Source organism: Rhinopithecus roxellana, chromosome 6 (genome assembly GCF_007565055.1).
Source record: "Rhinopithecus roxellana isolate Shanxi Qingling chromosome 6, ASM756505v1, whole genome shotgun sequence".
Taxonomy (NCBI): domain Eukaryota; kingdom Metazoa; phylum Chordata; class Mammalia; order Primates; family Cercopithecidae; genus Rhinopithecus; species Rhinopithecus roxellana.
This window is the reverse complement of record NC_044554.1, coordinates 63,882,716-63,905,657: the sequence shown is the minus strand read 5'-3', so window position 1 is coordinate 63,905,657 and position 22,942 is coordinate 63,882,716. Positions and strand designations below refer to the sequence as shown.

Sequence of the window (22,942 nt, the reverse complement as noted above, 5' to 3'; positions counted from 1 at the left end):
GCCTCAAGTCCAGGGCACCTTCCTGAATAATTATAGTGGTTAACAGCACAGGCTTGACAGGCAGACAGAGCTGGCTTTGACTCTGACTGTGAACCTGCGAAAGTTACTCACTTTCTGACCTCCTCGTGTACAAAGTGGAGAACATAATGCACTTTTGTTCTGTTATAGTGAGTGAAATGACCACACTGGTTATAGTGAGTGAAAATGCAGTATGTGTGCAAACCCCCCTTCGGTGTTAGCTACAATTTGCAGTGAGAAAAGGATGAAATGATATGGATATCAAGGGAGGGATTGATACAAGAGCATTTCCAAAGGACATCTAGGCCTGACCAATGAACTTATCATTCTAGATGGATGAAGATGAGCTAGAGGAGATGAAAGGCAGGAGCCTGGGAGAACGGTGCAGCCAGTGGGGACCGGACGAGGCAGGACGAGGGGAGATGCCCAAAGTGCAGGGAATGATGGGGGCTGAGGACCAGAGCTCAGAGGGCAGCCATTTTTCACCACAGAGACTGTGTCATCATGAGAGTGGTAGGGACTGATGTGACTCCCTGAGCCAGCAGGGGAGGGGACACTGAGGGAGAAGCGCACAGGGCTGAGGAGTGCACTTTGAGATCATCCCCCACTTGGAGTGCAGCAGGAAGCAGATAGGCACGCAATGATGATGTAGGCCGGGATGAGCAAGGAGCAGAATGTATGCCTCAGAAACAAGTGGGGGACTTAAAGGAGGAGGGGAGGCTAGCAGCCTTCACTTAAGCTCAGAGGTCAGTGAGAATGAAGTCTCCGCGCTTGGCAGAATAGAGGCAATAATACTTCCCAATGGACCATGAAAATTATTCCATTAACATCTATCTTACTGCTGTGGCATACAGTGAGGAGGCTAAAAGAGGCTGCTCACTGTGGAGGAGACAAGGAAACCTCTCTCTAACTGAAGTCCAGATTCGTGCAATGCCAGAAGCTGAGGCTGAGTTTAACGGGCACAAAGTGTTGCCAGTGATTAATGAGCTCACAGTTTGTGCCGGGCCTTGAAGGTTGAACAGGCTTCTGATGATCAGCAAGGAGGAGAAAACACTCCAGCTAAAGGGGACCACATAAGTAGAGGCTGGGAGGCATGGAGCACCACAAATCCCAGAGACAGAGGAGAGTGGCCAAAACAAGGCATGAGGGGCCAGCAAGGGTAAGTCAAACTAGACAAGCAGATGGAGGCAAGATTCGGAAAGACTACACATATTCATACCATACCAAGGAGTGCTTTGTAGGAAATAGTCATCAACAGTTTTTGAAAATGGGTGAGACATGATTAAATCTGTGCTTTAGAAAGAATACCAGATGGAGTGCAGAAGCCTAAGGAGGGAGCAGGGCTGGTCAGGAGACTTCTGAAGCAGCCCAGGCCAGAGACAGCACAGGCCTGAGCAGTGTGGTGATCTGAGGAAGAGCAGGGTGGGGAAGGGCGGTCCCCCAGAGAGACAGGGCTTGGCAAGCAGTGCAGGAGGGCACACTGAACCGCTTGCAGCGGGGTGACTGGGAGCAGGTGGCACCATCCACAGACTTATGAAGGTGAGGGTCAGGTGTGGTGGCTCATGCCTATAATCTGAGCACTTTCAGAGGCTGAGGCAAGAGGATCCCTTGAGCCCAGGAGTTCGAGACCAGCCTGGGAAACATAGGGAGACCCTATCTCTATTAAAGAAAAAAAAAATTATAAAAAAAGAAAAGAAAAAAGAAAAGAAAAAAGAAAATCAGCTGGGAGCAGTGTCTCACACCTGTAATCTTAGCACTTTGGGAGGCCAAGGTGGGCGGATCACCTGAGGTTAGGAGTTCAAGACCAACCTGGCCAACATGGTAAAACCCTGTCTCTACTAAAAACACAAAAAGTAACCAGGCTTGATAGCACACACATGTAATCCCAGCTACTCTGGAGGCTGAGGCAGGTGAATCGCTTGAACCCGGGGGGGGGCAGCGGCTGCAGTGAGCCGAGATCGCACCACTTCACTTCAGTCTGGGCAAAAGAGCAAAACTCCGTCTAAAAAAAAAAAACAAACAAGTCAGGAGGTAGCCTCCAGTAGGTACAGATGAGAGTGTTCTAGATATAAGGAGAGAGAGGGATCAAAGGTGACCAGTTCCTAGCGTGGGTACCTAGATGGTTGCTGAGGCTATCATCCAAACAGAAGGAGATGCACATTTGCTATAAGAAGTGTTTGACTTTATTTATTTAGAGGCAGGGTCTTGCTCTGTCACCCAGGCTGGAATGTGGTGGTGCGATCACGGTTCACTGCAATCTTGACTTCCTGGACTCAAGCAATCTTCCCACCTCAGCCTCCCAAGTAGCTAGGACCACAGACGTATGCCACCATGCCCGGTAAATTTTGTATTTTTTTTTTCCATAGATGGGGTTTCACCATGTTGCCCAGGCTGGTCTCGAACTCCTGAGTTCAAGCGATCCACCTGCCTCAGCCTCCCAAAGTGCTAGTATTGCAGGTGTGAGCCACCACACCCAGCCAGGTTTGATTTTAGATGCGGCAAGGTGAGGTTCCTAAGAGTTGAAGTTTCAAAATCAACTTTATCAAGGTATAATTCATATATTGTAAACTGTACTAATTTGAAGTATATAATTTAATTAATTCTGACAAATGTATATACTTGTGCAGGGCCAGGTTCGTGCACTGTTTGACCCCAGTGGTCACACAGAGTCCTGCTCTTTTTTTTTTTTTTTTTGAGAAGGAGTCTTGCTCTGTCACCCAGGCTGGAGTGCAGTGGTGCAATCTCGGCTCACTGCAACCTCCACCTCCCGGGTTCAAGCAGTTCTCCTGCCTCAGCCTCCCAAGTAGCTGGGATTATAGGCGCCTGCCACCACCATACCTGGCTAATTTTTGTATTTTTTAGTAGAGACGGGGTTTCACCGTGTTGGTCAGGCTGGTCGTGAACTCCTGACTGCAGATGATCCACCCGCCTCAGCCTCTCAAAGTGCTGGGATTACAGGCGTGAGCCACCGCGCCTGGCCAAGTTCTACTCTTAGAAGGGCCACATGCTTGGGGTTTAATGCTCTGAGTTTCACAGTGTGAAAATTTCTTAGTAATTTTACCTTTGAATTTCTGTTTTGTCAATGAAATCCGACGGGAAAATGGAAAATGGAGCATGTTGGGGGAAGGGGGTTGGTGCCTTAGCTCCCGCTGAGTCTCACCTCTTGTCACCCCCCACCACCCCCAATCCCCACCCTCACCCTACCCCACCCCCACCCCCATCTAGGGCAGGACACGGCAGTATCCCAGCACATTCAGAGTGAGACATGTGAGTGTCCCGTCCACCACAGTCATGACACTGAGCACATCCTGGCACAGAGGGTGCAATCCCTCGAGGGTCACCCATCTGCTATGGGAAGACAGCTAGGAAGGGGAGTGTTCCCGTACCCAAGGAAACACATTAAACAGTAAATAAAAACAGCATAACAGGTTGATAGAGACTGCAGAGAAAAGGTAAGCTTTCTAATTTAGTACCTTTACTGGCACTTTTCCCTGCTTCTTCCTGTTTTCATTTTGCACTGAGCCATGCAAATGATGCAGCCAGCCCTGCACCTGTGTACCTACCGCCACAATCAGGATGGAGAGTATTTCCATCGCTCTGGAATTTTCCTCTTAGTGCACTGCAGTCAATCCTCCCCCACCCATGGCACACCTCAACCACTGATCTACTTTCAAAACAGCTGAGTTTTAAAACTTGTAGCAGGAGGCCGGTGCAGTGGCTCACGCCTGTTATCCCAGTGGGAGGCCAAGGCAGGCGGATCACCTGAGGTCAGGAGTTCGAGACCAGCCTGGTCCCTGTCTCTACTAAAAATACAACAATTAGCTGGGCGTGAGAGCACATGCTTGTAATCCCAGCTACTTGGGAGGCTGAGGCAGGAGAATTGCTTGAACCCAGGGGGCGGAGATTGCAGTGAGCAGAGATCCTGTCATTGCACTCCAGCCTGGGCAACAGAGCAAGACTCCATCTCAAAAACAAAACAAAACAAACAAAAAAACCTTGTAGCAGGGCTCTGGATCTCTGATCTGGAGCTCAGGAAAAGCAGGAATGGAACAGATTTGGGAGTGATCCCATAGGGGTAACCTTGGGAGAACTGAGATAACCCAGAGAAGTGTAAGCAGCTGGGGTGGGCTGGCTCTATCCAGGGATGAAGACAGGGGCAAGCAGAGAAGAAACTGCAGGTGGAGGGCAGGAGAATTTGCCATATCCAGGGCATATGGACTCATAAGAAAAATTCACAGACATATTAAAAGTAATTGGAAGTTGGGTTTGCTTTGTTAATGAAGGATTAGGGAAAGCATATGTAAGAGAACCTAGAACATAAACACTCCTCTTTGGAAGCCAGTTTGTCTTTCAGGAGAAAAAAACAAAACACCTCATCCTTGCAGAGCCTTCCAGGACCCTGCTCCTGCTTCCTGGTCTTGCCTTCTCCTCCTCTCCCTAATTTTGGCATAATTGACTGCTCCTTGTCATCCAGATGTGTTTTAACGTCACCTCCTCAGAGAGGCCTTCCTCAGTCAGCAATCTAAAAGAGCACCCAGTGGTCACATCAATTTAATGCAATATGCCATACTGTCCCTATCACTTTTAATGTCTGCCAGGCCCTCCATTTCAGCCTCGACCACCTCCCCCAAATCACGCTTAAAAGAACAAGGACTTTGCCTCATTCAGAGCTCAATTTTCAGGGCCTGGAAGAGTGTCAGGCACGTGGCAGATGCTCAATAACTGTTGAATAAAAAGCAATGACAGGCCGGGCGTGGTGGCTCACGTCTGTAATCTCAGCACTTTGGAAGGCTGAGGCGGGCGGATCGCCTGAAGTCAGGAGTTCGAGGCCAGCGTGACCAACATGGCGAAACCCCGTCTCTACTAAAAACACAAAAATTAGCCGGGCATGGTGGTACGCATCTGCAATCCCAGTCACTCAGGAGGCTGAGGCAGGAGAATGGCTTGAACTTGGGAGGCAGAGGTTGCAGTGAACCGAGATCGTGCCACTGCACTCCAACCTGGGCGACAGAGAGAGACTCGGTTGGAAAAAAAAAAAAAAAAAAAGGAATGACAAGTCATAGAAAAGAATGAGTCGTACCACTCAAAGTGTAGCCTTCCCCTGCGGGGAGTGAGGCTGGAACTGTATCTACTGTACCTTTCTTGTCCTGTCCTACTTGCACATGAACTCCCTCCCCACCCCTTTAGTCTCTCGGGCTCTTACTGTTTACCTGGCTCTTTTGCAAACATTTCCCATGATATTCTCCCTTCACCGTCGTAGTCCTTACGCTCGTTTTCCAAAAGAGGTTCTCCGATGATTTCTCCCAGGTCGGCCGAGTGAGCCGCCTAGCCTGTGCTCTCACGCCAGCGCCACCCCAGTGGGAGAGCCGCCCGCGCCCGCCCCTTCGCCCCGCGCCCGCCGCTCCGGCAGCCCAAACCCAGACGCTACAGCGCCAAACCGGGATTCCGGGTGCTGGAGGCCGTGGTGGGCCTCGTGCTTGGTGAAGGCCCAGCCCGCGCGCGCGGCCCGGGAACCCAGCTCCCCTCACACTCCGCGCGCGGCAATGTTGCCCTGGCAACGGTTACCATGGCGAGGCCCTGCCCCAAGCCCGGCGATTGTGCGCGCGGCCCCGCCCCCGAGGCGCACGCCGGCCCAGCGCCCACAGCTGCTGCGGCCTAGGTGCCGCGTGGGACGAGCGGGCACCTCGCGTACAGGCGGCTCCGCGGCTGGCTGCTCCCTGAGCCGGCCGCGCTCCTCCGAGCGAGGCGTGGCGAGGAGGCATAGTGAGGCCGGGCCCGCGGCGGTTCCCTGAGGAGGGCGGAGAAGGGGCCGGGGGCGCTAGGGGAACGGGCTCTGGGGCAGCGGCCCAGGTGGATGCTAAGGGCTTCGGGATCGGGAGTCCACCACGCCTGCCTGCTCGGCTGAGAATCGCCATGGTAATCCCCGTCTCCCTAAAGTACGGGGGGCCCGGGCGCGCGCCGTGGAGCCCTAGGCTGTCCCGGAGAGGCGCGGGCGCTGAGGTCACCGCTTTTCCCTGGGGGCGACCTCAACGCTTGGTAAAAAGATGGAGGGACAAGGGGTGCCCGGCGGTTCCGCGCCTGCTGGAGGCGCAGCAGCCACGGAGTCAGGCGAGCCCTCTTTCCGGGTTTTAGGTCGTGGTCCAGTTGAGCAGCCCTCACACCCAGACGGTTGGTGTGGGAAATAAAGGGAGGGTGGTACTGTGGTGTGGCAGCTCAGGGCGCCAGGCCATGCCCACGCCCACAGTGACGGGTCCGGGCTCTTAGCTGCCGTCGCCACCCTGGGTCGCCGCGCGGGATTCTTCGCTGCTCTGCAGACTCAGGAAGCAGAGAGTGAGCCCTCGTGCCACCACCTTGCTGTCAACAGCATTCCTGTTCTCCGCCCTCGTCCAGTCACTTGCGACCTCCTTCCCACCTTCGCTGCTCTTTCCAGAAGGGCTGTGACCTTCCAGGCCCTGCCCCAAGTCCTCAGGGAGGCACCATTGTCTGCTAAACTATGCGAACAGAGCCCTTGCTAAAGGGGCCTCAACCTCGAGCTTTCTCTGCCATATCTTCTCTGCTAAACAACAACAAACAAAAACCCCGCATCCCACACTAAACCCGCATTCTTCTGGAAGCCTCTTGCGCCTTCCCTGTCTTGATCCATTTTCTTTGAGATTTGGCTCAGAAGGACCGTGCCTCCTGCTTCCCCATCGCTCCTTCAGCGCCCACAGCCCTTTGCACCTTACCTCTGGTGCTTTGCGTGTTTTTCCTTGGAAAGCCTTACTCCCCATTAGACTCTGGTGTAGAAATCATTAAGTTTTTGTGTTATTTCCAGTTTGTTTGGTGTAAAAGGGTTAAGTAAAAATTTCTTGGTTTAAGTTGAGAGTCATTCCATGGTTGCTATTGCCTTTTTTTTTTTTTTTTTTTTGAGACAGGGTCTTGCTTTGTCACACAGGCTGGAGTACAATGGTGTGATCACAGCTCACTGCAGCCTCGACCTCTGGGGCTCAAGTGATCCTCCCACCTCAGCCTCCCAAGTAGCTGGGACCGTATGCGAGCACCACCATGCCCAGCTAATTTTTGTATTTTTAGTAGAGACAGGGTTTCGCCACGTTGCCCAGGCTGGTCTCAAACACCTGGGCTCAAGGGATCCTCCCGCCTTGGCCTCTCAAAGTGCTGGGATTACAGACGTGAGCTACTGTGCCCAGCCAATTGCCATTTCTTTCAGGGCCCAGGGAACTGAGGCAGAAAGCTGTACATAGCCATTTAAGCAAATGCCAGTTAATTCATGCTCCTTGAATGAAGGTCAAACACATTAGTGCACAGAGCCTGCAGAGCGGAATCTTGCCTACCTTTCCTGCCTCAGCTGCTCTCACTGGCCCCCTTGGTTGCCTGTGGGCTAGCCATGTTGGCCTTTTTTGGGTTTCGGTCTCTTTGTGCACCTTCTCTCCAGCCTCAGAGCCTTTGCGTAGGCTGTTGGCCTTGGAATTACCTACCCTCAGCCCACAGGCCACTCTTAGGGAACCCTGCCTTTGATGTCCCAGACTAGGTCAGCCCTTGCCCATCCTGTGCTATTATAATGCCATGTGTTATAGGCATTATAGGGCCTTTCTTTATTAATTTCTTTGTTTTTATTTATTTATTTTTTTAGAGATAGAGTCTTGCTTTGTTGCCTAGGCTGGAGTGTGATGGCATCATATGTAGCTCACTTTGGCCTTGAATTCCTGGGCTCAAGGGGTCCTCCCGCCTCAGCCTCCCGAGTATCAGGGACTACAGGTATGTGCTACCGAACCCGGCTAATTTTTTAAATTTTTGTAGAGACAGGATTTCACCATCTTTCCCAGGCTGGTCTCAAACTGGGTGCAAGTGATCCATCCACCTCGGCCTCCCAGAGTGCTGAGATGACAGGTGTGAATCACCACACTTGGCCAATAGGGCCATTTCTTCACAGCATGGATTGTGAGTAAATGTGTTTGTGATTAGGTGACTAGTGTCTTTCTGAGACCTCACTGAACTGTAAGCATCTTGAGATCTCTTTTGTTCCCCATCTAATACAGGGCCTGCTACACAGTAGATTTTTGTTAAATACTTGTTGAATGAATGAAGGAGGCATCTTAACATTCAGAAAAGCAGAAATCCACATTTGCTTTCTAAATTCTGTGCTTGCACTGCATCTCAGTTGCGATGTATTCATTCACTCAGCAGATATTTATGCATCCTTGCAGTGTGGCAGATGCTGGTGTAGGCTGGGGAATTCAGTGGTAAATGTATAGACAGAATCTCTGGTGAGGGAAACAAACAATAAACATAAGCAGTTACTATTAACTAGTGAAAAGTGCTGCGGGTAAGGAGATGGACAGTGACTCTACTGGGGTTGTTGGGAGACTGTTAAAGACAGACCACGGTACCTACCCCCCGTCCTTAGCCTGGGACAGTCTCAGTTTATGTTTGTTTATATTTGTTGAAGTATCTTGGTTTGGGCAATAAATTATATGGTAACTCCAGTTATAGACAGAGTATAGACATGGTGTCAGGGAGGTTTTTCTTTTTTCTTTTTCTTTTTTTTTGAGACAGAGTTTTGCTCTTGTCACCCAGGCTGGAGTGCAATGGCACAATCTCGGTTCACTGCAACCTCTGCCTCCCAGGTTCAAGCGATTCTCCTGCCTCAGCCTCCTGAGTAGCTGGGATTACAGGCATCTGCCACTATGCCTGGCTAATTTTTTTGTATTTTTAGTAAAGACGGGGTTTCACCATGTTGTCCAGGCCGGTCTTGAACTCCTGACCTCAGGTGATCCACCTGCCTCAGCCTCCCAAAATGCTGAGCCACTGTGAGCCACCATGCCTGGCCTGTCAGGGAGGTTTTTCTAAAGAGGTGATATTTGAGCACAGGCTAGCATAAAGAGAAGCAACAAACTCTGCCCTTTCAATTAGAAGGTCTGCAGGAAGAACAAGCACTGCACAGGGAGAAGCTCGGAGTGTTGGGAACTAGAAGAAAGTCCAGTGTGGCTGGAGTCAAGTGGTCTTCGTTAAGGAGTTTAGAGGGTTTTAAGTTGGGAGCTACATGTTCTGAGACCAGGAACAGCCAAGAGCCACAAAGTTGTATTGATTTAACCCAAGGAATGGATGGGCCCAGAAACAAAACGTTTATTACTCCCATGTAATAATTTCTTAACAGATTTATTGAGGTGGAATGTATATACAATAAATTTTACATGTTTAAAATGCATACTTTGGACATGGTGGCTCATGCCTGTAAACCCAGTATTTTAGGAGGCTGAGGTGAGAGGATAGCTTGAGCTCAGGAGTTCAAGACCTGCTTGGGCAACATAGTGAGACCCTCATCTCTACAAAAAGTAGAAAAAATTAGTTGGGGCCGGGTGCGGTGGCTCACACTTGTAATCCCAGCACTTCGGGAGGCCGAGGCGGGCGGATCACGAGGTCAGGAGATCGAGACCATCCTGGCTACCATCTACTACCATCCTAGTAGAACATGGTGAAACCCCGTCTCTACTAAAAATACAAAAAAAATTAGCCGGGTGCGGTGGCGGGCACCTGTAGTCCCAGCTGCTGAGGAGGCTGAGGCAGGAGAATGGCATGAACCCGGGAGGTGGAGCTTGCAGTGAGCCGAGATCGCACCACTGCACTCCAGCCTGGGAGACAGAGCAAGACTCCATCTCAAAAAAAAAAAAAGAAAAAGAAAAAGAAAAAATTAGTGCGGCATGGTGGTGCAAATCTGTAGTCCCAGTTACTCAGGAGGCTGAGGTGGGAGGATCTCTTGAGCCTGGCTCTCGAGGCTGCAGTGAGCCTGGGCAACAGAGTGAAACCTGTTTCAAAAAATAAATAAATAAAAATAAAATGCACATTTTGATAAGTTTGGCAAATGTGTTCATTCATTAAGCCATCATCACAATCAAGATTGTAAACATAGCCGTCACCCATTTTTTTGTAATCCACTTTTCTCTCTTGCCCCTTTCTGTACCCCTACTCCTTCCCAACCTTCCCGGGCAATGACTGGTCTGCCCTCTCTCTAGATTAGTTTATAGTTTCTAAGATTTTATATATATGCAGTCATACATTATAGTTTTTTTTTTTTAATTTTACTGACTTTTTTTACTTGAGTAATTATTTGGAAATTCATCCATGTTGTATCATGTATCAGTAATTATTCCTTTTTAGTGCTGAGTAGTGTTCCATTGTGTGGTTAAACCATGGTCTATCCATTCGCCTGCTGATGGGCTTTTGGGTTGCCTGTCTTTCTTTCTTTCCTTCCTTCCTTCCTTCCTTCCTTCCTTCCTTCCTTCCTTCCTTCCTTTCCTTCCTTCCTTCCTTTCCTTCCTTCCTTCCTTTCATTCCTTCCTTCCTTCCCTTCCTTCCTTCCTTCTTCTTCCTTCCTTCCTTCCTTCCTTTCTCTTTCTTTCTTTCTTTCCTCTCTCTTTCTTCTTCTTTCCTTTTCTTTCTCTCTCTCCTTCCTTCTTTTCTTTTCTTTTCCTTTCCTTTTCTCTCTCTCTCTCTCTCTCTCCTTCCTTTTCTTTCTTTCTTTCCTTCTTTCTTTTCTTTTTCTTTCTTTCTTTCCTTTCTCAGGATCTCATTTTGTCACCCAGGCTGGAATGCAGTGACATGATCATGGCTCACTGTAGCCTTGACTTCCCTGGGCTCAGGTGATCCTTCCACCTTAACTGGGACCACCACACCTAATTTTTTTCTTTTGTGTTTGTTTGTTTGTTTGTTTTAGACAGAGTCTTGCTCTGCCTCCCAGGCTGGAGTGCAGTGGTGTGATCTTGGCTCACTGCAAGCTCTGCCTCCTGGGATCATGCCATTCTCCTGCCTCAGCCTCCCAAGTGGCTGGGGCTACAGGTGCCCGCCACCAGTCCCTGCTGATTTTTTGTACTTTTAGTAGAGATGAGATTTCACCGTGTTAGCCAGAATGGTCTTGATCTCCTGACCTCACGATCCACCGGCCTCAGCCTCCCAAAGTGCTGGGATTACAGGCGTGAGCCACTGCACCTGGCCAATTTTTTTTTTTTTAATATAGATATGGGGTCCCATTTTGTTGCTGGGGCTGATCTTGAACTCCTGGGCTCAAGCGATCTTTCTACCTTGGCCTCCCAAAGTGCTGAGATGACAGGCATGAGCCCCTGCACTTGGCCTGTTTCCAGTTTTTAGCTATTACAAATAAAGCTACTATGAACATTCATGTAAAAGTCTTTGAACGTATGCTTTTATTTCCACCTTAGGAGTGGAATGGACTGGGTCATATGGTAGACATGTGTTTAACTTTTTATAGAGACTGCAGACTGTTTTTCAAAGTGGTTCTGTCATTTTAGATTTCCATCAGCAGTGTATGAGAGTTTCAGTTTCTTTACATCTTCACCAATACTTGGTAGGATCAGTCTTTTTGACTTGAACCATTCCAAAAGGTATGTGGTGGTATCTCCTGGTTTTCATTGCATTTCACTAATGACTTAATGTTGAGTATCTTTTCATGTGCTTATTTGCCATCTGTATATCTTTTTTGGGGAAGGGTCTATTCAACCTTTGAACATGTTTTATTAAGTGGTTTTCTTACGGCCGGGCGCGGTGGCTCAAGCCTGTAATCCAGCACTTTGGGAGGCCGAGACGGGCGGATCACAAGGTCAGGAGATCGAGACCATCCTGGCTAATACGGTGAAACCCCGTCTGTACTAAAAAATACAAAAAAAAAAAAAACTAGCCGGGCAAGGTGGCGGGCACCTGTAGTCCCAGCTACTCGGGAGGCTGAGGCAGGAGAATGGCGTAAACCCGGGAGGCGGAGCTTGCAGTGAGCTGAGATCCGGCCACTGCACTCCAGCCTGGGCGACAGAGCGAGACTCCGTCTCAAAAAAAAAAAAAAAAAAAAAAAGTGGTTTTCTTACTATTGTGTTTTCGGGGTCCTCTGTTCTCCATATAGGCCTTTATGAGATTTATGATTGGCAGATATTTCCCCCAGTCTGATGCTTGGCTTTTCATTGTCTTAATAATATCTTTTGGCCGGGCGCGGTGGCTCAAGCCTGTAATCCAGCACTTTGGGAGGCCGAGACGGGCGGATCACAAGGTCAGGAGATCGAGACCATCCTGGCTAATACGGTGAAACCCCGTCTGTACTAAAAAATACAAAAAAAAAAAAAACTAGCCGGGCAAGGTGGCGGGCACCTGTAGTCCCAGCTACTCGGGAGGCTGAGGCAGGAGAATGGCGTAAACCCGGGAGGCGGAGCTTGCAGTGAGCTGAGATCCGGCCACTGCACTCCAGCCTGGGCGACAGAGCGAGACTCCGTCTCAAAAAAAAAAAAAAAAAAAAAAAAGTGGTTTTCTTACTATTGTGTTTTCGGGGTCCTCTGTTCTCCATATAGGCCTTTATGAGATTTATGATTGGCAGATATTTCCCCCAGTCTGATGCTTGGCTTTTCATTGTCTTAATAATATCTTTTGGCCGGGCGCGGTGGCTCAAGCCTGTAATCCCAGCACTTTGGGAGGCCGAGACGGGCGGATCACGAGGTCAGGAGATCGAGACCATCCTGGCTAATACGGTGAAACCCCGTCTCAACTAAAAAATACAAAAAAAAAAACTAGCCGGGTGAGGTGGTGGGCGCCTGTAGTCCCAGCTGCTCGGGAGGCTGAGGCAGGAGAATGGCGTAAACCCAGGAGGCGGAGCTTGCAGTGAGCTGAGATCCGGCCACTGCACTCCAGCCTGGGCGACAGAGCGAGACTTCGTCTCAAAAAAAAAAAAAAAATAATAATAATAATAATAATATCTTTTGAAGAGCAAAAGCTTTAAATGTTGATGGTGAGTTTATCAAGTTGTTTTCTTGAGTTGTGAAACATTTGCCTAATAATCCAAGGTAGCAAAAGTCTTCTCTATTTTCTTGTAGAAGTGTTATAGTTTTTGGTTTTATATTTAATTCTATTATCTATTTTGAGTTGATTTTTATGTATGGTGAAACTGTGGGTTGAGGTTCTTTTTTTTGCAAATGGATATTCATTATTCTAGCACCACATGTTGAACAAGATTATCTTTGCTCCACCAATACCTTTGTTGAAAATTAGTTGATCAAATACGTGTGGATCTATTTCTCGACTCTATTCTGTCCCATTGTTCTAGTTGCCTTTCTTGACACCAGTATCACACCATCTTGTTACAGTAGCTTTATAATAATTCTTGAAATAAGGTAGTATTAGTCCGCCAATTTTGTTCTTTTCTTTTTCTTTCTTTTTTGAGACAGGATCTTGCTCTGTCACCCAGGCTAGAGTGCAGTGGTGCAATCTCGGCTCACTGCAACCTCTGCCTTCCGGGTTCAAGCGATTCTCCTGCCTCAGCCTCCTAAGTAACTGAAATTATGGGTGCCCGCCACCACAGTTGGCTAATTTTTGGATTTTTTGGTAGAGACCAGGTTTCACTGTAGTGGCCAGACTGGTCTCAAACTCCTGACCTCAGGTGATCCACCTACCTCAGTCTCCCAAAGTGTGAAGATTACAGGCGTGAGCCATGGCACACGGCCGGTTCTTTTTTATAAGTCCTTCACTTTTCCATGTGAATTTCGGAACCTTCCACAAAAAGATGAGAACTTTGAAAATAATGTCAAACCTTTATCTCACATCCTTTGTGTTTCCATATGAATTTTAGAATCAGTTTGCCATTTTTGTACAATAAGATGAGAACTTCAAATAAAAATGTCAAACTCTTATGTGAATTTTAGGTCCCAAACCATTTTAAAGATTAAAACACATTAAGTCAAGTGTGGTTGGCATGAAAAAAGTACAGGGTCATAAAGAAACGAAGACCCAGGCCGGGTGCGGTGGCTCATGCCTATAATCCCAGCACTTTGGGAGGCCGAGGTGGGCAGATCACGTGGTCAGGAGTTCAAGACCAGCCTGGCCAACATGATGAAACCCCATCTCTACTAAAAATACAAAAATTAGCCAGGCTTGGTGGCAGGCATCTGTAATGCCAGCTATTTGGGAGGCTGAGGCAGGAGAATTGCTCGAACCTGGGAGGCAGAGGTTGCAGTGAGCCAAGATCATGCCATTGTACTCCAGCCTGGGCAACAAGAGCAAGACTCCATCTCAAAAAAAAAAGAAAAAAAAAAAAGGAAGGGAAAGAAAGAGAGCGAGAAGGGGGGAGAGAGAGAGAGAGAGAGAGAGAGAGAGAGAGAAAATCAAGACCCAAGTCTTTCAGAGTTTCTGGTAAAATGTACATCCCATACCTGATGAGGTTGTTTTACCAGGAGGCTGCAGTTAAAAGAAGAAAGGGAGGGAGGGAGAGAGGGAAGGAAGGAAGGGAGGGGAGGGAAGGAAGGGGGAGGGAGGGAAAGAAGGAGAGTGAGAGAGAGAGAAGGAAAGAAAAGAAATCAAGACCCAAAGTCTTTCAGAGTTTCTGGTAAATTGTACATCCCATACCTGATGGGGTTGTTTTACCAGGAGAATGCAGTTAAAAAAAGAAAGGGAAGGAAGGAAGGGAGGAAGGGAGGGAAAGAAAAAGAGAAGAGAAAAGAAAAGAGAAAAGAAAAGAAAGGAAAAAAGGAAATAAATCAAGACCCAAAGTCTCTTAGAGTTTCTGGTAAAATGTACCTTTCATACCTGATGGGGTTGTTTTACCAGGAGAATGCAGGTACATAGGATTTTCATGTGGATTCTGCATTGCAAGATATGTCTCATCTTCATTACCGGGTTTTGTATCTAGGAATGTACTCCATTTCACCTAGCAAAAATGTATTTTAGTAGGTTTTTTTTTTTTTTAGATGGAGTCTCTGTCACCAGTCTGGAGGGCAGTGGTGCGATCTCAACTCACTGCAACCTCCACCTCCCAGGTTCAAGCAATTTTCCTGCCTCAGCCTCCTGAGTACCTGGGGTTACAGGTGTGTGCCACCATGCCTGACTAATTTTTGTATTTTTAGTAGGGATGAGGTTTCACCATGTTGGCCAGGTTGATCTCGAACTCCTGACCTCGTGGTCCACCCACTTCAGCCTCTCAAAGTGCTGGGATTACAGGTGTGAACCACCATGCCCGGCCTATTTTAGTAGTTTTAACGCATGAACTATATTCCTCTTTGTTTAACTTGGGATATTTTTCGACTGCAATGCTGTGAATAGGACATCTATTTTATATAAATGGTTACCCTTGCAGGTGTCCTTGAACATTTATACCTTCCTCTCCTCTCCCTTGCCTACAGGAGACACTTTTTAATAATATACTTCCTGGCCGAGCGCAGTGGCTCAAGCCTGTAATCCCAGCACTTTGGGAGGCCGAGACGGGCGGATCATGAGGTCAGGAGATCAAGACCATCCTGGCTAACACGGTGAAACCCCGTCTCTACTAAAAAAATACAAAAAATTAGCTGGGCGAGGTGGCGGGCGCCTGTAGTCCCAGCTACTCGGGAGGCTGAGGCAGGAGAATGGCGTAAGCCCGGGAGGCGGAGCTTGCAGTGAGCTGAGATCCGGTCACTGCACTCCAGTCTGGGCGACAGAGTGAGACTCCGTCTCAAAAAAAATAAATAAATAAAATAAAATAATAATAATATACTTCCATCTGTTATTTTCTGTATGTGTGGGTCAGAGGACATAGAGAAGTTCAACTCAGTTTTGTGCAGCTCTAGCAAATATAAATGTAAAACCAGAAACTATAACACTTCTAGAAGAAAATATGGATGACGTTTGTTACTTGGGTTAGGCAAAAATTTCTTGGGTATGACAAAAGCACAATCCATGAAAAACAGGTTGACGAGCTCGAAGTATAATAGTGTATTTCCAGATTAGGATGGTATCCATTCATTTTCCCAGAGAACACTGATCTTATGGGGTAGTCATGGAAAGAGAATAGACACCGAGCCTGGTGGACGCTGGTTTCTGTGTGCTGGGTAGCCTAACTGAGCCCCTACATTTCCATTTTGAAGGCAGGAGTAATACCTAGAAATACAGCTCTGCCAGGTGTGGTGGCTCACACCTGTAATCCCAGCACTTTGGGAGGCCGAGGCGGGTGGATCACGAGGTCAGGAGATCGAGACCACCCTGGTGACACGGGGAAACCCCATCTCTACTAAAAAATACAAAAAATTACCCGGGCGTGGTGGTGGGCGCCTGTAGTCCCAGCTACTCGGGAGGCTGACGCAGGAGAATGGTGTGAACCCGGGAGTCAGAGTTTGCAGTGAGCCGAGATCACGCCACTGCACTCCAGCCTGGGCGACAGAGCGTGACTCCATCTCAAAAAAAAAAAAAAGAAAAAAAGAAATACAGCTCTGAGTGTTGGTGGTGTTACAGATGATGGCACAGGGGCACAGTGGCTCAAGCCTGTAATCCCAGCACTTTGGGAGGCCAAGCTGGGAGGCTTGTTTGACAGGAGTTCAAGACCAGCCTAGGCAACATAGCGAGACTGTCTCTACCAAAAAAAAAAAAAATTAGCCAGAAATGGTGGCTCATGCCTGTGATCCCAGCTACTTGGACGGCTAAGGTGGAAGGATCGCTTGAGCCTGGAAGGTCGGGGTTACAGTAAGCTGAGTTTGTGTCACTGCACTCCAGCCCGGGTGACACAGCAAGACCCTTTCTCCAAAAAAAAGGGAAGGTGGGCCGGGCGCGGTGGCTCAAGCCTGTAATCCCAGCTCTTTGGGAGGCTGAGACGGGCGGATCACAAGGTCAGGAGATCGAGACCATCCTGGCTAACACGGTGAAACCCCGTCTCTACTAAAAAATACAAAAATCTAGCCGGGCGAGGTGGCGGGCGCCTGTAGTCCCAGCTACTCGGGAGGCTGAGGCAGGAGAATGGTGTAAACCCGGGAGGCGGAGCTTGCAGTGAGCTGAGATCCGGCCACTGCACTCCAGCCTGGGCGACAGAGCGAGACTCCGTCTCAAAAAAAAAAAAAAAAAAAAAAAAAAAAAAAAAAGGGAAGGTGATGACAGTCATCATTTATTGAGTAATTATCTCACATCAGACATGGTGCTAAGTGTCTTTTTTTGGGGTGGGGGGCGAGAGGGAGGCAGAGTCTCGCTCTAGCCCCCAGGCTGGAATGCAGTGGTGTGATCTTGGCTCACTGCAACCTCCGGCTCCTGGGTTCAGGCAATTCTCCTGCCTCAGCCTCCTGAGTAGCTGGGATTACAGACACGTGCCACCACGCCCAGCTGGTTTTTGCATTTTTAGTAGAGACAGGGTTTCACCTTGTTGGCCAGGCTAGTCTTGAACTTCCTCACCTCAGGTGATCCACCCGCCTCCGCCTCCCAAAGTGCTGGGGTCACAGGCATGAGCCACCGCATCTGGCCTGTGCTAAGTATCTTATATTTGTGTCTCACTTAAACCTCATGACTGCTTAATGAGGTAGAGACTACTTGTAAAACAAGTGCCAACATACATATTTGCATCCTGATTATCAAACTCGTTTTAAATTTAATGTGTATTATGAAAATTTCCAAACATAAATGAAAATAGAATTGTAAAGTAAAATCCTCATATTCATTTCTCAGATTCAGAAATGATTAGGACTTTGCCACATTTGCTTTATCTGTTTTTTCTTGGTGGGGGGCAGTGGGGAAGCTGCAGTGTTTTACAGCAAACCTCAGACCTTCTTTGATTTCATCCCTGCAGATTTCAGTGTGTACTTCAGAAATGTGTGAACATTTTCTTCTGTGATTTGCTGCCACTGTCAGACCTAACAGAATTACTAATAATTCCTTGACATGATCAGATTTCCCTGATTAACTCAAAGACCTCTTTTTGCAGCTTGTTCAAATAAGAATGCAAACAAGGGCCACACCTTGCATTAGGTTGGGTCTCTTTTAATCAGGGTGCTTAATAAACATTTGTCAAATTAGATTGCATGTGACTTTCAGAAATTATTATAATTCTGGGTCGGAATTAATCTGCTCTCAGAAGGCAGTCCTAGTTGCATTAATTGTTTTCTTTTGCCAAAGAGGGTTTGTCATTTAGAGAAGACACGACAATGCAAACTGTTGTGGCTGCTGTTTTGACTTACTTCCTTTTAGGAATTTTTTTTCCTTGTTCAATACAGAAATACTGAAAATGATACCAAGTTTATAAAAACTAACTCAGCCTGGCACGATGACTCACACCTGTAATCCCAGCATTTTGGGAGGCCGAAGTGGGCAGATCACTTGAGGCCAGGAGTTTGAGACCAGCCTACCCAACATGGTGAAACCCTGTCTCTACTAAAAGTACAAAAATTAGCCAGGAGTGGTGGGGCACACCTGTAATCCCAGCTACTTGGGAGGCCAAGGCAGGAGGATCACTTGAGCACGGGAGGTGGAGGTTATAGTGAGCCAAGAGCATGTCACTGCACTCCAGCCTAGGTGATGGCAGTGAAACCCTGTCTCAAAAAAAAGAAAAAACAAAAACTAACTTCCCTCCTCCCATATTTATATTTGTCTTTGAAAGCCAGCTAAAGGGAAAAAAGGAAAAGGCCAGGGCAAGTCTCATGGGAAGAAACAGAAGAAACCAGAAGTGGACATTCTCAGCCCCGCGGCCATGCTGAACCTCTACTATATCGCCCACAACGTCGCTGACTGCCTGCACCTGCGAGGCTTCCACTGGCCGGGTGCTCCCAAAGGAAAGAAAGGGAGAAGCAAGTGACAGCATTTCACAACACATCTCTGTTACAGAGAACAGGGCTTGGGAAAGAGAAGTCAGGATAACACAACTATTGCCAGCAATATAGACTTTACTCCAGACGACTTGAGATGCAAATTAAGTGTGCTTTTCTGTGATGGTTGTTGATGGGGAAATGCACCTTACTTCCTCTGTTATGCCAGATATGGTTAGCCACTTTGGTTTTTTAGGAGTTATAGGGTGGGAAAAGCCTGAGTAATTCCTACACAGTGTGGTGAAATTAATAGACCTTTCAGAAATTATTATAATTCTGGGTCAGAATTAAACTTTGCTCCCAAAAGGCAGTTCTAGTTGCATTAATTGTTTTCTTTTGCCAAAGAGGGTTTGTCATTTAGAGAAGACACCGCAAAAAGCACTGGGTTTCCTTAGGAACACTGCTCTCTTGGGCACTATTTCCTTTTTTTTTTTTAATGGAAAATAATAAATACTTTGTTTCTATAATTTTCTTCTCAGCTGTCTGACTCTGTTTGATTTGAATTAGCCACAGGCTCCGCGGATGCTAAGATGGTCACGAATGCTCTGACCCTGCCAGTCCTGCAAGCAGATGGTGAGAAGCGGCTGACAGTACGAAATGGCTGGGTGCAGGGCAAAGGGGGCAAATCCACCCATCCCTTTCTTTTTTCTTTTATTTTTCGGACAGAGTCTCGCTCTGTTGCCCAGGCTGGAGTGAAGTGGCGAAATCTCAGTTCACTGCAACCTCTGCCTCCCAGGTTTAAGCGATTCTCCTGCCTCAGCCTCCCAAGTAGCTGGGATTACAGGTGCACGCCATCAGGCCATGCTAATTTTTTTATTTTTAGTAGAGACAGGGTTTCACCATGTTGGCCAGGCTGGTCTCCAACTCCTGACCTCAGGTGATCTGCTCGCCTTAGTCTCCCAAAGTGCTGGGATTACAGGCATGAGCCACTGTACTCGCCTCGGCTTCCCAAAGTGCTGGGATTACAGGCATGAGCCACTGTACTCGCCTCGGCTTCCCAAAGTGCTGGGATTACAGGCATGAGCCACTGTACTCGCCTCGGCTTCCCAAAGTGCTGGATTACAGGGAAAGCCATCACACCCAGCCATCCCTCTTTTTTCCCTATTTCACCTGACTCTTCTTCCTCCTCCTCTCTACACTCTATTTCTTCCCACCTTCTGCATACTTCGTTAAACTTGGCTGGCCCCGAGTTATAGAATTGGTGCCAGGCACTTGCCCTGGGCATTCGTCTGATATTCTAGGATCTCCCTAGCCCTGTAAGGAGACACCTAAGAGATGAAACTGCAGTTCTTTCTCCTCGGCCCAGAGGCCTGAATTCTCCAGATGTGAAAGCCAGCGTTTTGTAAGTGCGGACGCCGGCTCTGACTTCCTGAGCACTCCATCCCTGCTTCCTGCTCTGTCTTCCTGGCTCTTCCTGCCCCTCCCCAGCCCCTGCACTGTTGTCTCCATTCACCATTCTGAGCCCAAAGCTGACACACTCTAGGCAGCACCTCCGGGGATGTTCTAGTTTGTTGGAATTATAATTATGCTGCAGGTGGCCTTGTGAGGATTGCAAGGATTCATGAGGTTTGCTAAGGGAGGCTGCAACTCAGGACTCAGGCTTTCATATGCATCAGAGAAAAAGGAAGCTACATGAATCTCTGTGCTAGAGAAACGGGGTGTCCGTGACCCACATCAGCCTGTTGGGAACAGTATTGTCTACCTGCACCACCTGTGCAGTATCCATAGCAGCCCTTGGCCAGTTGCCAGAGGAGCCCTCACTTGGGTGAATCTGAAGGGAGGTCTCCTCTGCTGTCTGTTTTCTGGCTTTGGAGACAGGGAGCACCTTCCCACCCTGTTAGGGACTGCTGAACTCATAAACTCCAGTTCAGCAGTTCTCACACTTGAGTGTGCCTCTTGGTCACCTGGAACACTTGGCTAAGTGCAGATTGCTGGGCCCTACCCCCGCAGAAAGGATGGGGCTCAGGGATTTGTGTTTCCAGTACGTTGGCAGGTTATGGCTGCTGCCGCCCAGCCACACAGATAGAGAGCCACTGCTCCAGTTAATGCTGCCTACCCAGAAGCTAAAAGGCTTGTGGAATCCGAACCTGTAGGATGTATAACGTCCTTTCCTGTCCTCACCTGGGTTCAGGAGCTTGTATTTGAGCGGTTGGTTATTGGAAGGTTGGGGAGAAGGCACCTGCAGAGCTTCCTTTTGATCCCTGACTGCCCGCACCTGCAAGGCTACCATTGGCCAGGTGCTGCCAAGGGAAAGAAAGGGAGAAGCAAGACTTAAGTGACAGCATTTCACAACACATCTCTGTTACAGAGAACAGGGCTTGGGGAAGAGAAGTCAGGATAACAACTATTGCCAGCAACAGATTTTACTCCAGACGACTTGAAATGCTGCTCACCTGCAGCACAGGTACAGGCATTTACAGGCTAACAAGGTCTGAAAGCGGCCATGCTCTTCTCTTTTGAGACGATGAAATGATGAGCCAGGACTGTGGTGCTGGAATGGGGGAAGCACTGGTCTGACTGGCTGGGGCACCGTGACTCAAGGCTCACCCCTAGTTTAGCAGACTGGTTGAGGCTGTCTCAGTATTGTGCTCGTTGGAGCCCTGGGGTTCTGAGAGACACCGTAAGAAATTTTGGGTTCTAATAGCCATGCTCTAGTGTTACCACATATACATAAAGTTATAAACATTACACACTATATAAAGGTTGTGATGCATTTTACTTTTTGAGAAATTATTTTTATTTTAGTGAAACACTGAACTTAAAACTTTTTTCAACTAAAGCTATTTCAATACATTAATTGAGCATCTATTATGCTTGGCACGAAGACAAGGATAGTACTGGTATGTCTATCCTACTGATCCCTACTGATATGATTTAGCTGTGTCCCCAGCCAAATCTGATACTGAATTGTAGCTCCCATAATTTCCACGTATTGTGAGAGGGTTCGGTGGGAGATAATTGAATCATAGGAGTGGTTTTCCCCATACTGTTCTCATGGTAGTGAGTAAGTCTCACGAGATCTGATGGTTTGATAAGGGCTTCCCCTTTCACTTGGCTCTCATTCTGTTTTGTCTGCTGCTGTGGCCATGTGAGACGTGTCTTTCACCTTCCACTGTGATTGTGAGGCCTCCCCAGCCATGTGGAACTGTGAGTTCATTAAACCTCTTTTTCTTTATAAGTTACCCAGTCTTGGGTATGTCTTTATCAGCAGCATGAGAGCAGACTAATACACTTACCCTCAAGGAGCTTCCAGTCTGGTCAAGAAGGCTACTACCCAGATTAACAGAGGGCAACTAAGTTTCTATTTCAACTTTGATAAAGTACATTCATGGGCTGGGCGCAGTGGCTCAAGCCTGTAATCCCAGCACTTTGGGAGGCCGAGACGGGCAGATCACGAGGTCAGGAGATCGAGACCATCCTGGCTAACACGGTGAAACCCCGTCTCTACTAAAAAATACAAAAATCTAGCCGGGCGAGGTGGCGGGCGCCTGTAGTCCCAGCTACTCAGGAGGCTGAGGCAGGAGAATGGCGTAAACCCGGGAGGCAGAGCTTGCAGTGAGCTGAGATCCGGCCACTGTACTCCAGCCTGGGCGACAGAGTGAGACTCTGCCTCAAAAAAAAAAAAAAAACAAAGAGTACATTCATGATGCAATTTATGAAGGTGATTAAGAGGAGGGTGGGATTAAGACCTCTAGAGGACATCTGGAGGATATCTGATGATAAAATATATCCTTGAACCCTGCTGTTTTTATTTCCCCTAAACCCAAATTGGCAAGAATCCTGATTCTTGCTGCTTTTAAAGATTCAAAGAGGAGCTTGTGAAAGGCACAGTGTATTGGGTCATTTTGCATTGCTATAAAGAAATACCTGAGGCGGAGGCAGGCAGATCACTTGAAACCAGGAGTTTGAGACCAGCCCAGCCGACATGGTGAAATCCTGTCTCTACTAAAAATACAAAAATTAGCTGGGCAGCTGGTAGCTCATGCCTGTAATCCCAGCACTTTGGGAGGCTGAGGCGGGCGGATCACAAGGTCAGAGACCAGCCTGGCCAAGATGGTGAAACTCTGTCTCTACTAAAAATACAAAAAATTAGTCAGGCGTGTTGGCACACACCTGTAGTCCCAGCTACTCAGGAGGCTGAGGCAGGAGAATCGCTTGAACCCGGGAGGCAGAGATTGCAGTGAGCCGAGATTGCACCATCGCGCTCCAGCCTGGGGGACAGAGTGAGCCTCTCACACACTCACAAATTAGCTGCACGTGATGGTGCACACCTATAATCCCAGCTACTCAGGAGGCTGAGGCAGGAGAATTGCTTGAACCCAGGAGGCGGAGGTTGCAGTGAGCTGAGATCT

The 22,942-nt window shown here is 48.1% G+C and overlaps 1 protein-coding gene across 1 annotated transcript; it reads left to right on the top strand.

Moving 5' to 3' along the window:
- Window positions 1–5,614: 5,614 nt before the first annotated feature.
- Window positions 5,615–19,057, top strand: SMKR1 (small lysine rich protein 1). Its single transcript, XM_030931847.1, has 2 exons — window positions 5,615–5,934; window positions 18,386–19,057. The coding sequence occupies exons 1-2, from the start codon at window positions 5,932–5,934 to the stop codon at window positions 18,578–18,580; spliced, it is 198 nt and encodes a 65-aa protein (XP_030787707.1). The 5' UTR covers window positions 5,615–5,931; the 3' UTR covers window positions 18,581–19,057.
- The last annotated feature ends 3,885 nt before the right edge of the window (window positions 19,058–22,942 follow it).